General features: G+C 36.8%; 1 protein-coding gene across 7 annotated transcripts in view; it reads left to right on the top strand.

Moving 5' to 3' along the window:
* The window catches only part of UCHL3 (ubiquitin C-terminal hydrolase L3), an 89,906-nt gene that overhangs the window by 12,733 nt on the left and 61,810 nt on the right, over positions 1–15,363 (top strand). For all 7 annotated transcript variants that reach the window (XM_074387602.1, XM_074387599.1, XM_039473160.2 and 4 more), the window contains 3 exons: positions 4,934–5,090; positions 5,470–5,555; positions 7,663–7,710. In XM_074387602.1, coding sequence (XP_074243703.1) covers positions 4,934–5,090; positions 5,470–5,555; positions 7,663–7,710 — 291 coding nt within the window. The remainder of the gene's footprint in view (positions 1–4,933; positions 5,091–5,469; positions 5,556–7,662; positions 7,711–15,363) is intronic.

The following is a 15,363-nucleotide window of genomic DNA, read 5'->3' as shown; positions in this document are numbered from 1 at the left end:
ACACACACGTAGTGGAGCCAGAACCTTTAAGTGTATTATATAACAGATTTTGAGGATATATCATTCTGATTTTTATTTTTAAAATTAGAAACAGTAGGATGCTTTTAGTAGTTACGAAAAATGAAGAAGTAAGTGTTTGGGAAGATGTGAGAGAAATATCTCTCACATTGATGATTTGGCATATTTGTGTTCAGGTCATCCTATTCTTCAGGACTAACTGGAACCAAATCCCACAGGATTTAAGACTTACACTTTGCTTACTCCTGGAAATTCCTGGATCATTTTCTTTATGCCATAACAAATTAGCCTCAATTCAAGATAAATTAAATAACATTGAAGTTTTTCTTTCTTCTACTTAAGTGTTCTACAAAACAAATTATTTAATAAAAGAAATATATTTCTCTGTCTTTGCTAAATTTGGAGTTAGGAATTTCTTAGTGATTGTCTGATATTAGACCAAACCCCTTCACAATGATAAGGTTATGAGTATTGATATTTGTAGGAGTTAAGACAAAAACTTGAATTTACTCTCTTTAAATCCAATATTATTTTTGCCTTTTATTGATTACAAAAATAAGCCAACAGATAAGTATCCCAGGACCCCCATTGTGATGAACAGTGAAGAATCAAAAAAAAAAAAAAAAAAAAAAAAATCAGTTGCCTAAAGCTTAGGGTTTCTTAGCTGATGGGAAGTTTTTGTCTGAATTGGAAATTTCCAAACCATTGATTTTTATGACTTTTTTTTGTGAAAAAGAAATTAGATTTGATCGCTTCTATCTAGAGTCATCAGTATTAAAAAAGCATATTATTCTTATTAATAGGATTTAATTTAGTAGATTATCAGAGCTAAAAAACTTGCCCCATTGAAAGGATGAACACAGTTCTAAAGTATTTTTGTAAGTTTGTACTTACATAAGTAGAAAATTTATGTAAGTAAATACAAAAGTAAGTATAAATACTTAATATAACTATTAAGTTACATTAAATAACCTAAATCTGCCATGTTATTTATAATAACATTTATGTAGAGAATACAAATAGCGTGTACCACTTTTAGATATCTGTTACAGTTTAGTAGATCCCTATTTCAGCTTATAGGTGGTATATGGCAAAATTATTAAGAGGATAGCTAGTGCATTCTTTAGGAGCTGCAAAGTGTTTGTCTTTGAATTTCTAATTTAAAAATTGAATATGTAGTTGTGAATGACTTAAGCATACTAATAGCAAAGGAAATGTCATGGGCACCTTATTATCCTGTATGTATGTATGTATGTATGTATGTATTTACTTATTTTTTGAGACAGAGTCTCACTCTGTTGCCCAGGCTAGAGTGCAGTGGTGCCATCTCGGCTCACTGCAGTCCCTGACTCCCAGGTTCAAGTGATTCTCCTGCCTCAGCCTCTGGAGTAGTTAGGATTACAGGCATGTGCCACCATACCTGGCTAATTTTTTATATTTTTAGTAGAGACGGGGTTTCACCATGTTGATCAGACGGGGTTTCACCATCTTGGTCAGGCTGGTCTCCAACTTCTGACCTTGAATGATCCCCTGCCTTGGACTTCAAAAGTGTTGGGATTATGGGTGTGACTCATTACCCTTTAAACTCAATCATGGTGGGTTTTTAACAATAAATGTTATCGTGTGTACTTGAAGTGTACAACATGATAATAGGATTCATAAACATAGTAAAATCGTTGCAATACTGAAGCAGATTGACGTCTGTCATCACATAGTTCCTCTTTTTGTGACAAGAGCAGCTAAAATCTACTTATTTAACAAGTCTCTAATGCAATATAGTTTTAACTTTAGTCTTCATGTTGTACATAATTTCTAGACTTGTTACTTTTTTATCCTACATATCTGCTATTATGTGTCCTTTGACCTACATCACATCACCTCCATGCTAACCACTGTTTCATTCTCTGTCTCTGTGTATTTGAGCTTTAAAAAAAAATTCCTTGGCCAGGCGCGGTGGCTCAAGCCTGTAATCCCAGCACTTTGGGAGGCCGAGGCGGGTGGATCACGAGGTCGAGAGATTGAGACCATCCTGGTCAACAAGGTGAAACCCCGTCTCTACTAAAAATACAAAAAATTAGCTGGGCATGGTGGTGCGTGCCTGTAATCCCAGCTACTCAGGAGGCTGAGGCAGGAGAATTGCCTGAACCCAGGAGGCAGAGGTTGCGGTGAGCCGAGATCGCGCCATTGCACTCCAGCCTGGGTAACAAGAGCAAAACTCTGTCTCAAAAAAAAAAAAAAAAAAAAAAATTCCTTGTATCAGTGATACTATGCAATATTTTTCTTTCTGTGTCTGGGTTGTTTCACTTAGGAAATGTCCTTCAGGTTTATCCATGTAGCAGTTGTTAGGATCTCCTTTTTTTAAGGCTGAATGATATTGAGAGAGAGAGAGAGAGAATGTGTGTGTGAGTGAGTGTGTGTGTGTGTGTGTCTATACCTGTGCCACTTTTTCTCCCAACCAAGTTCTAACCAGGTCTGACCCTGCTTAACTTCTGAGATCAGATGGGATCGGGCACATTCAGGGTAGTATGGCTGTAGACTATACCATGTTTTTATCCATTTAGCCATCTATGGACATTTGGGTTTTTCCATATCTTGGCTATTGTGAGTAATGCTGCAGTGAACATGGAAGTGCAAATATTTTCACAAGGTAGAGATTCATCTCCTTTACAAAGTGATTCGTCTTCTTTGGCTATGAATTGTTGGGTCATATGGTAGTCTATTGTTAATTTCTTTAGAAATCTCCATACTGTCTCATAATGGTTGTACCAATCTGCATTTCCACCAACAGTGCACTTGGGTTCCCTTTTCTCCACACCCTTGCCAGCATTCATTATCTCTTTTTGATAATTGCCATCAATGATAATGTTCTTTGTTGTTGTTGTTCGAGACAGAGTCTTGCTCTGTTGCCCAGACTGGAGTACAGTGGTGCAATTTCAGCTCACTGCAACTTTTGCCTCCCTGGTTCAAGTGATTCTCATGGCTCAGCCCGTGGAGTAGCTGGGATTACAGGCATGTGCCACCATTCCCTGCTAATTCATGTATTTTTAGTAGAGAGTTTCACCATGTTAGCCTGGCTGGTCTTAAACGCCTGACCTCAGATGATCCACCTGCCTCAGCCTCCGAAAGTGCTGAGATTATAGGTGTGAGCTACCTCTCTCAGCCAATGATAGTGTTTTGAATGTGTTTCTTGTGGTAGTGCGGTCCAGCCAGTAAATCATAGGCAAAGGGGCTACAGATTTATTTCTCTCTGATATTTATATCTCTTGGCCTTATTTTTTATATTTTGGTCTACCATAATTTCTTTTTTTCCTTTACTTGCTTTGAATCATTTTAGGAATTTTTCCTACACATTAAATCTTGAAATCATCAAATCTTATTTTGCTTTGTCAACAGGAACATTAACAAGACTGAACTGTAGAACTGGAAACTTTCAGCCTAAGACCTTAATATACTGAACCTTTCCAGTTTTTTATCAGTCAAACTTAACATGAATAACGTCCATTTATTCTGAAAATGTTACTTAAAATTTAATTTCGAAACACAATAAAATTCATATTTTGAGCATAGATACATTTGTTGTTAGAAGCAGTTTATTATTTTTTTCTCTTTAGGCAAGAGAGTTTAAACTGCTTAAAGAAGCAGTTTCTTAACTAATTGTAGGTTTTCTATAGACATCATTTGTTTCTTTTATTGCAGGGGATCAGGAAAATGTTCCTGTAAAGGGACATATAGTAAATATTTTCAGCTTTGCAGGCTTTCAAATCTCTGTTGCAATTATTTGACTTTGCCCTGTAAACAGCGGCAGACAATACATTAATGAAATTTTCCTCATGAAAAGAGGCAGTGGCCCAGATTTGGCCTGTAGGTTGTCATTTGCTGACCCTACTCTATTGGAAACAGGAAGTTATGGGAAAACTCTAAACCAAACAATATTATCATCTTTCTCCTCTCCACCTCACCCATTTTTTTAACCTTTTTTGCCATTTTTAACTCTTTCTTACTATTAGGAAACTAAAATACAGAGACATTAAGTAATTTGCTAAAGTCACACAGCTAATAATATCCGAGCCAGTTTGTGGGCCCAGGCAGTCAGCTGTAGAGCCCACATTTGTGATGCTTATTTTTATACCCTATTGCTTTTATAACCAGTTATTATAGATAATGCTTAATGTCAGTTATGGATTATATAATGTGAATTTTATTAATATGGTATGATTTTCCGAAAGAAAAATATTTTTGCCAATGATAAACCATATAGAAATGTACAAATGTAAAAATTAGCAAGCAAAAGTTCTCCAGTAATCTCTTGTCCGAAAGATAACCTCTATTAAGTTTCTGCATACTCTTTCAGACTTTCTAGTGTGTGTATATGTATTTTAAAAACATAAATGGGAATTGTTAATACATACTGACCTATAACCACGCTTAGTCGGGGACAAAGTTCTAAATCAGAATATGTAAATCTACAGTGCTTTATAGTATTCTATGACAATAACTGTAATACATGTTGACCAAATCTCCATTGATGGTTATTTATAATTTTTCCAGTTTTGTGCTCTTAGAACTATATATATCATTTTAAAGATTATGTTTTAGACTAATCTCCTATAAAGGAAATTGCTTATTGGAGTGTATGATCATTTAAAATGTTAATACATATTATCATATGCCCTCTAATGGGATTGTACAAATATACGCTTTCAATAATGGCAGAGGAGAATGCCTTTTTGCTCATACCTTCACCATCACTGGCTACTGCTATTCATTTTTCAGTCTTTCGTCACTTTGGTAGGTGATGAATTATATTTTAAACTCTTTCTTTTATAAAAATAATTTTTATCATTTGCAGTTTTTCTTTTACAGACTGAAGTTTTTAACGTTATTTTCCACATGTACACTATTGACTTTTTAATAGTATGAAGTATTCAGAACAGAAGAGGAAGAAAAAATAAAATCTCAGGGACAAGATGTTACATCATCAGTATATTTCATGAAGCAAACAATCAGCAATGCCTGTGGAACAATTGGACTAATTCATGCTATTGCAAACAATAAAGACAAGATGCACTTTGGTAAATGATTTTTTCATTACTGCATTTTTCCCCCCTTAAGATATAAGTTGATTTCATTGAGCAGTAGGTGGTGCTCTAATTCTTTCTTTCAAACTGTAAAAGAAAGCATTTCCCCCTTCTTTTATGATGGTAATGTATATACTGTTAGAAGAAATATTAATCCTTCTCATTCTTTTATATTGTTGACTAATAGAGGTTAAACAAATGGACAAATATTAATAATGTGAGGCTTACCATTTATAACAAGATTCTTATATATCTCTAACTTACCAGTGAAAGGATTTTACCTGAAAAATAGTAGCATACTTCTAGTATTTTCATTTATTGGTCTCTCTGCTATATCAAGCCTTTTTAATTTTATCTTCTTTCCTATTTGCAGAATCTGGATCAACCTTGAAAAAGTTCCTGGAGGAATCTGTGTCAATGAGCCCTGAAGAACGAGCCAGATACCTGGAGAACTATGACGTCGGTACCTTCTTTCTGTTTTGATCTCATATGTGGGCAAAGTTTTGTGGGATTGTAGATGTATTTGGGGGTTTTATCTTGAAACCATAGTTTTGAGCAGTTACGGATTTTATTGTATCCGTTAATAAAAGCCTTTTGTACTATTTAGATAGCTTCATCTGAAATATCCATAAATGCTGATAAATTGCCACTTCTTTTCTATGTTCAGAGCTGACTGAATGGATAAAAGCAGTTTGATTGATAAATTTTTTTTTTTTGACATGGAGTCTCACTCTGCTGCCCAGGCTGGAGTGCAGTGGTGCTCTCTGCTCACTGCAACCTCTGCCTCCAAGTTCAAGCAATTGTGCCTTAGCCTCCCTAGCAGCTAGGATTTCAGGTGCGTGCCACCGTGCCTGGCTAATTTTTGTATTTTTAGTAGAGACGGGGTTTTGCCATGTTGGCCAGGCTGGTCTCAAACTCCTGGCCTCAAGCAATCCCTCTACCTCAGCCTACCAGAGAGCTGGGATTACAGACATGAGCTGCCATACCTGGCCCTGATTCACAAATTAATAAAATACTTTATGACTGACTATTCCTTACCATCCCCTCCATAAAATAAATATATGTCTGGCGGTACCCTGTGTATCTTTCATTGGGAATTTGGAACAAGGCTGAAAATGAAAGGAAAATGCAAAGGTTTACAGGTAGACATTGGACCATACTGTAGCTATTTTATCAGTGCAATAACCAGGCCACATAAACTAGGTTTTATATATAATATAGGTTATATTTAATGCAGGTGGTAATGATTGTACCACTTCATATAACTGTTCTGAAATTGTTTTTAAAATTTACTACTTTTAGAATGAATTTTTTCTTTTGAAATCTTTTTACCTTTTAATAACATTATTAAACAGATTATAAGTTCCTTGAAATTAGGTGTATAGTCTACAAATTATTTGACTAGAACAATACCTTATGTAAAGTTTGTGCCTGATAAATTAATTGGTTTGATTATGTTATTAAGCATTCCTGTTTTTGAATTGTTTTTTAAATTGTTTTTTTCTTTAAAAAAAAACTGGAAACTTCATAAGACATTTTTATTATACATAAAAATAAACAACATGAAAATCAGTAATCTTACTAATGAGAGGTAGATAAACATTAATATTTTTATAGGGAATGTATATGTATATACACAGTTTTTTAAACAAAAATTTGATCACACTGTAATACTGTTTTATGACTTGCTTTTTTCACTTATCACAAACGTATTACATACCAGTAAGTATATATTTGATATTATTTAATGGCTGCATAGCTTTCCATTATATAATATTGTATTTCACCAATAAATTGTTAGAAATGGAATAGTTTTTCACTATTTTAATAAATATTGCAAAGTATATCTTTGTAAATGTCCTTAATTATATAAAATTATGTAGAATTATATGTAAATATATAAACTACTAGAAGAGAAATTGCTGGATAAAATAGTTTGCATGTTTTTAAGGCTTGGATATGTATTTATTGCCAGTTGCTATTCATAAAGGTTGTACTTTCACCTGTAATTTACTATTGTACCCATTTCTCTGCATCTTTGCAAATAGTGGGTACTGTAAGAATGGTTTATTTTTTAGTTCAGGAAACTAAATTCTGTAGCTTCTAAAAAATGCATGAGTTGTGCTCCACATTTCTAAATTGCTGACTGAAACTGCATGATTAAGCATAAATACAGCCAGAGCTGCAGAGGAGCATGGAACCGGGAGAAACAGATGAGATAAGCTTCTTTAGTCTCTATCTGTGAAATGCTTACTTTATTCTAGTCTCAATTGAATAAAGTGTTAAGTGTTAGTTCTAACAACTGAATAAGTTAAATGGCCCCTACTTACAGCCTGGAAATTACAAATAATCAGATATTCAGTTTCCTAAGTCTTTAGAGATTTGTGGGTCACATAGTACGGCAATTCATTTGATTACCCAGATATCATAAGCTGTTCTTAAATTTCCTTCAATTTGTTGTTTCTTTAGAAGACTTTAGATGTTAAATTTTGACTTTGTTGTTGTTTTCATTTTAAAAGTTGGGTATGGTCATTTTTTCCAGTGAATACCTTTATTCTTATTACAGGCCATCCGAGTTACTCACGAGACCAGTGCCCATGAAGGTCAGACTGAGGTATTTCACATTTTTTCTAAATTTTTCTTGCTATGTGTAAATTTAACGATAATGTTATTGTAGGACATAGAGTTTTAGAAAGTTACCTGACCTTTTGTTTTTTTCCTTTGAAAGAATTTGCTTAAGCAAAAGCAGTCATAAAGCAGCAAAATAACATATTTTGACAAGCTGTTAAGATGCTGCCGTCTGCTGTTTCAGTTCATCTAATCATTTAGACAGATTGTCGGTAGTGTGCTGTTTGTGTGGCTACTCGGTGACTTGTTTTTCCTGTCAGATTCCTTTGATTTCCAAGTATGTTGAGAAAAATACCTGCACTATTGTACAGTTAGAGAGCCTGTGTCTTTCGCATGTCCTGCTTCCAGCAGAAAGCCGTATCATTTTCTTTGCTCAGTAAATTTGTTCTAGGGTCACATAATGATCTTTACCATCTTTACCCTGTTAGCCAGTTCAGCTGGGTGGCTTTTCCTTTCTTTCTCATCTCTTTTTTCGTTTATTGGTTTCATTTTCCTTCTATCTTTCCTCTCTTTCCTTCCCTCAAGCCCTGACTATATCACTCTAAGAGGAAGTTTGTCAGAAGGTATTTTAGTCAAAAAGAATTTAACTAAAGCTGTTTGGTATGTTTATAGCACATTTAAGGGTTAATACCAGAGAATTAGAGGTTTTCTTCTTTCTTACCCCATATGTGACATGAAACCACAGTTTTTCATGTAAAAGATGACATTGCCTTTATACTTAAAAAAAACTTGAAAAAATACTTGATTTAAAAATCATGGATTTTGGCTGAGCATGCTGGCTTACACCTGTGCAATCCAAGTGCTTTGGGAAGTTAGAGCACGAGGATCATTTGAGGCCAGGAGTTTGAGACCAGGCTGGGCAACAAAGCAAGACTCTGTATCTACAGAAAGTAATAAAAATTAGCAGGTGTGGTGCTACAGGTGCTGCACGCACCTGTAGCACTAGCTACTAGGGAGGCCGAGATGGGAGAATTACTTGCGCTTAGGAGTTTGAGGTTATAGTAAAGCTATGATTGCACCATTGCACTCCAGCATGGGGCACAGAGTAAGACCCTGTCTCTCTCTCTCTGTGTAGGTTGCTCTTAGGTGCCGCCCTCAAAGGTGTAGATTATTGATTTTCACCAAGTTTATCCGTACACAAACACAGAAGAGGCCAATTGAAATGTTTTTAACAGCAGATTGGAAATTAATGAAATGCTACTTTGTATTGCTTTATGTGATCCTGAACATATTCATAGTCTTCACTATGCTTTGCTTTTTTGTTTGCAAATTTATCGTGTTAAAATTAGTGATGATGAGGATCAGCATAAGTTTATTGTAAGATATGAAGACAGTTACTTGTAATAAAGCAATTAAATGCTTTAACAGATATTCACTGCAAAAAATACTTAATTTTGCCATACTTCTCTTGCCCACTTTTTGGAGCTTCATCCAAACTATGGATTTACATTTACACTTCTTTTTAAATGATCTTCATGCCTGTGTTTTCAGACCTAACCTAGTTCATTCCTTCCAGTCTTGGATGCCTGTTAGACGTCATCTGAATGACCTACGTATTTTAGAATGCATTTTTCTTTGTTTGAGCTTACTATCTGTATCTTAAACTTTTTCTTCCCTTTATTGCTTCTGTTTCTTACAATAGTTTCACCATACGTTTTCCTGCTGTAACTAATCTAATACAAATTCATTAACTTCTGGTTTAGAAGATCTGCTTCTTATGCAGATTCTCAGTCTTTATTCCATTTCTCATCCATTTTTACACAATTCTTCTGGATTCCCTTTTCTGAAATGTACCTGAATCAGGTGGCTGCTAAAATTTTTCTAGAGGTTTCCTAATGCGTAGAGCAGTAATTCTCAAGGTGGAGATAGAAGTTAGGATTTTCTGGAGTACACTGCTGTGTACTCCCATCAGAATTAATCTTTTCTACTCCTTTCCCATCTCCCACAGTTTAGAATCACTACTAGAATGAACCATATTTTTAATGTATGTTATAACCCTAAAATGTGCAGGAGTTAAAAAAGTTTTTGCGAATGATTCCTCAAGCTATACAATCAATTTCAGGCTGTTTAACCTAGTTGCATTCAAGGTTTTCCTAACCCTTGTGTGTCTGTCTTTTTTTTTTTTCTATTTTAACTTGTCTTTCTAACTTTAAGTATTTCTTTTTAGCCAGCCCTTACTTCATTTTATTATTGCTGTTCTTCTCGCAGTACTCTCTTTCTGAAAATATTGTTTTCCTCAATCTCTTCCACTTTCTACTTCTATCCATTCTTCAAGACTCAGCTTAATATGGTCTTCAACATGAAGCAGTTCCTGATGATCAGACCTGCCTATATTTTATCCTTTATATGAACTCTTTATATGACTTCTCCAACTATTTGCATTTTAACTATTTCATATTCTCTTTCATTTTTTAAGATGTGCATTTTTTCACATTTTAAAAACTCTGAAGTTAAGATGTATCTTACAATTGATAGCACAGTTTACTTAGCGTTATTCCCAACTTAGTGGTTCATAAAGTGGTGTGTCGTGTAACTGATGGTGCCTTAGTTTGATGAAGTATGGTATCATATCTCCTTTTCTGGGGCTCTTAGGCCTAGGATTGGCTTCTGATTCATTTGCGCATGTTCCAAATTATCCAGTACTGTTACACACAAGTACAACACATGTGTGTTAATTAACCAGAATTAGCCCAGAACTGTCCTTGGGTAAGTGTAAGAATTAATAATTTAAAAAAAGCAGGGGGAGGGGGACAAACTTTAGTTTTCTGTAGTCCCCTGGGTACATGAAACTTACCCATTAGCAATTGTTTCCAAGAAGGCCAGTGTTAACATTTTGGAAGGGTTCAGTTCTTTTTTGTGTTGGACTGTTCTGTGCACTCCAGAGTTGGAATATAGTGACCTCTAGTTGCTGTATGTTAGTGTCTCACAATCACTGAGGTAACAAAAACCTGCACCATATATTTTTGTGATCATCTCATCTAAGATTCATCTCCTGGCTGGGCGTGGTGGCTCACACCTGTAATCCCAGAAGTTTTGGAGGGCGAGGTGGGCAGATAACCTGAAGTCAGGAGCTTGAGACCAACCTGGCTGACATGGTGAAACCCCATCTCTACTAAAAACACAAAAATCAGCCAGATCTGTGGCATGTGCCTGTAATCCCAGCTACTCAGGAGGGCCAGGCAGGAGAATTGCTTGAACTTGGAAGGTGGAGGTTGCAGTGAGCTGAGATTCCACCACTGCACTCAGGCTGGGTGACAAAAGTGAGACTCTGTCTCCAAAAAAAAAAAAAAAAAAAAATTCATCTCCCATCTGTGGGCTTAAGTGTCTTCAGTGTATTATTATCTCTACTGCTGTTTGTGTTCCAGCCCACTGATTTTTTGTCAGTTCATACAAAGTACCTAGGTCTTTCCTGTCTGTATTAGTCTGCTTGGGTAGTCATCACAAATTATTACCAGGCGACTTTAACAACAGAAATTTATGATCTCACAGTTCTTGATGCTAGAAATCCAAGAGCAAAGTGTCAGCAGGGTTGGCTCCTACTGAGATGTCCCTTCCTGGCTTGTAGACTACCACCTGCTCAGTGTAGCCTCACATGGCCTATCCTGTGTGTTCGTATCGAGTGGGTGTGGAGAGAGAGGGAAAGAGAGAGATCGACTGCTCTCATGTCTCTTCCTCTTATAAGCACACCAGTCCTATTGGATTAGTGCCCCATTCTTATAACCTTACTTAACATTAACTATTTCCTTCAAGGCCCTGTCTTCAAATATAGTCACATTGAAGGTTAGGGCTTCAATGTATTAATTTGACAATGGGGACACAATTCAGTCCATAGTACCATCTTTGTGCTTTCTAATGACCCAGCACACTTCTGGGTATACCGCTTCTCTTTGCAGAGCTGGTGACTTCTCAACTTTCAGGTGTCACCTTTAAAGTCACTTTTCAGGCCGGGCGCGGTGGCTCAAGCCTGTAATCCCAGCACTTTGGGAGGCTGAGGCGGGTGGATCACGAGGTCAAGAGATCGAGACCATCCTGGTCAACATGGTGAAACCCCGTCTCTACTAAAAATACAAAAAATTAGCTGGGCATGGTGGTGCGTGCCTGTAATCCCAGCTACTCAGGAGGCTGAGGCAGGAGAATTGCCTGAACCCAGAAGGCGGAGGTTGCGGTGAGCCGAGATCGCGCCATTGCACTCCAGCCTGGGTAACAAGAGCGAAACTCTGTCTCAAAAAAAAAAAAAAAAAAAGTCACTTTTCAGAGAAGCTTTCTTTCATTACTGCTGAATAGGTCCTTCTGTCTTATTTTCTATCATAAAATCCTGTTTATTTTCTTCCTGGCACTTTTAAATAATCAATAATAAGTTTTTTTCTTCCTTGTGTATATTTGTTTATTCTGCTACTAGAATTAAGTCCCCTGAGGGCACAGGTCTTGTTTGTCTTGTTCACTTGGAATCCCCAGGACAAAAACTGAACATTTATAGGCATTTATAAGGAATTACATAGTTTAGGCCTGGTGCAGTGGTTCACGCCTGTAATCCCAGCACTATGGGAGGCTGAGGCGGGTGGATAATGGTGTCAAAAGATCAAGACCATCTTGGCCAACATGGTGAAACCCTGTCTCTACCAAAAATACAAAAATTAGCTGGACGTGGTGGCAGGTGCCTGTAATCCTAGCTACTTGGGAGGCTGAGGCAGGAGAATCGCTTGAACCTGGGAAGCGGAGGTTCAGTGAGCCAAGATCACGCTACTGTACTCCAGCCTGGTGACAGAGCAAGACTCCATCTCAAAGAAATTACATAGTTTAAAGGTAAGAGCACAGGACGTAGGTTTGTAAACTGGCTCCACTGCTTATCAGCTTAGGCAGGATACTTTCTTCAGTACAAAATAGAAATAATGGCATTTACTTTATGGGATTATTGTGAAGATTAATGAATTAATTATGTAAACTGCTTAGAATAGTGCCTGGAATTTAATGGGCATTCAATAAATATTAGGCGGTAATTTTATTTTACTAGGCATCCAGTAAAATGAATCTGAATGGCAGAAGATGAGGCTGAAGTAGTAAGGTGAAGCCATATAAAGGGGTGCTTGGATTTTGTAGATGCAGAACCATCAAATACGGTACATTTATTTTTTAGCCTATTGAGCTTAAGGTGAGTTTTTTGGGTCACATGTATAGGAGTCTAGAGCTCAGGTAAGATAACTGGAGTCTTTTGTGTTTGGGTGGTAGTTAGAACCCTGAGAATTCTTCAGAGGGGGAGTAGTGGTAGACCAACAATAAATCCCTGGGGCGTGTAGGTGTTGAAGGAGTGAGTAGAGGAAGAGGAGCCAATAATAATATAGTGTAATAGCAAGTAGAATCATTGCTGACATCATTGGTACTCTTTGTCAGAACATTTTCATGGGAATGGAGGAGGCAGAAGCTTTTATTGCATGCTGAGATTTGTAGACTAAGTAAGAAATCTATAGTTGAGTCAACAAAATACAGTAGTCTTTTCAGAAGATTGGCCATAATGTACTGCTCTAGAGTAATTGTTTGCTTATGTATGTTTCTTCATCCCACCATGATTGTTTGGTAGATTGGCTAATACAGAAGTCTGAACAGTAGCCCTGCCTCACTTATGCTTCATTAAATTACACTGAAAGGTATTACTTTCATTTTTCACTTAAGATTAAAAACATAAAAGAAGAACAAGGGGATATGAGAAAACTGAGGAAATTAAATTATTAGTGGCAGAGAATGTTTTCTTTTTTTCCTTTGATTTTCTACTTGCTGCAACCACCATTTTGTCCTTTATTCTAGATAGAATAAAATAGTGTTATTGGATTTGCATCTTTTGGGTAATGCTACAGAAATTTGATATGTGTCATTTAATTCCAGTAGCAGCCCTATGAGGCATTACCATTGTCCCCACTTCTACACATGAAGCAACTGAGGCACAGAAAGTTTCAGTTACTTGGTCCAAGGTCACATATTTGCCAAGTGGTAGAGTCAGAATTTGAGCTCACACCGTCTGGCTGCAGAGTCTAGTCCCAGTTCCTCTGTCCTCCTCACCCCATCTTCAAACACTTTCTTTTTTTGAGGCGGAGTCTAGCTCTGTCGCCCAGGCCCGAGTACAGTGGCACGGTCTCGGCTCACTCACATCTCCACCTCCCAGGTTCAAGCAGTTCCCCAGCCTCAGCCTCCCAGGTAGCTGGGACTACAGGTGTGTGTCACCAGGCCAGGCTGATTTTTATATTTTTAGTAGAGATGGGGTGTTGTCATGTTGCCTAGGCTGATCTTGAACTCCTGGCCTCACATGATCTTCCCACCTTGGCCTCCTAAAAAGCTGGGATTACAGGAATGAGCCACTGCGCCTGGCCAGACTTTCAATAAATGTTTGACAGCTAATTTTGTTGCAGTGCTGTTAGACTAGTGCTTTGTATGAGGCTTAAAGTGACTATTTATATCCTAGCTTGGGATAGGAAACAAATTGAGTGAGAAATACTAAATTGGTAACTTTACAGTTGCTCCTGAATTTTATTTCTTTATAGTGGGTTCATAATTGAGTTTTAAAGCAATGTGTTAGAAAAATTAATAATAGACATATAAAACTAAGCTTTCAACTGACTAATGTATTGGTCGTGTGTTATGGTAATATGTAACCCTAAACGAAATACAGTTGAATGTTCTACTAGAAAAACGTATACTGATTTTGCAGTTAATATAACCTGATATATGCATGTCCAGTTAAGAATTTAAAAATGAATGTATACAGTCAGCCTGCTGTAACAGTGAGTTCCTTATTTGTGGTTTCAACCAGCCACTTACGGAAAATATTTGAGGCTGGGCATGGTAGCTCATGCCTGTAATCCCAGCACTTTGGGAGGCTAAGAAGAGAGGATCTCTTGAGGCCAGCAGTTTGAGACCAGCCTGGGCAACATAGTGAGACCCTGTCTGTACAAAAAAAATTAGCTAGGTATGGTGGCACACACCTATAGTTCTGGTTACTCTGTAGTCCCAGCTACTTGGGAGGCAGAGGTGGAAGGATGGCTTCAGCCCAGGAGGTTAAGACTGTGATCATGCTGCTGCACTCCAGCCTGTGTGACAGAGTGAGACCTTGTCTCAGCCAAAAAAGAAAAAATATTCAAAAAAAGAATAAAAGATGGTTGTGTCTGTACTGAATATGTACAGACTTTTTTTCTTGTCATTATTTCCTAAACAATATATTATAACAACAACTTATATAGCATTTACATTGTATTAGGTATTACAAGTTGTCTAGAAATGATTTAAAGTATGCTAGAGGAGGTACATTGGTTATATGCAAATATTACATTATTTTATACAAGGCTTGTGAGCATCTGTGGATTTTGGTATCTGCAGGGGGTCCTGAAACCAATAGTCCATGGATTTCAAGGGATGACTGTATATTCATTCCAACTAAAACCTTTCGGAATGATTGTAGAATAATAAGATCAGCAGGAAGTTCCAAGTTAATATGATCTGGGCTTCCACTAAAGTGTCTAGTAGATTAGAAAATCTCCTTATTTTAAGGCTTTTCTATTCACAGAACATTCTAATAAGTGTCTTTAAAATTGTGAACAAGTATCAGTGATGCAATAGTGGAAACAGTCTGCAAGTCAAATATGAAGGCAAGAAA

Source organism: Saimiri boliviensis, chromosome 16 (genome assembly GCF_048565385.1).
Source record: "Saimiri boliviensis isolate mSaiBol1 chromosome 16, mSaiBol1.pri, whole genome shotgun sequence".
Lineage (NCBI taxonomy): Eukaryota > Metazoa > Chordata > Mammalia > Primates > Cebidae > Saimiri > Saimiri boliviensis.
This window is presented reverse-complemented; position numbering and strand designations above follow the sequence as displayed.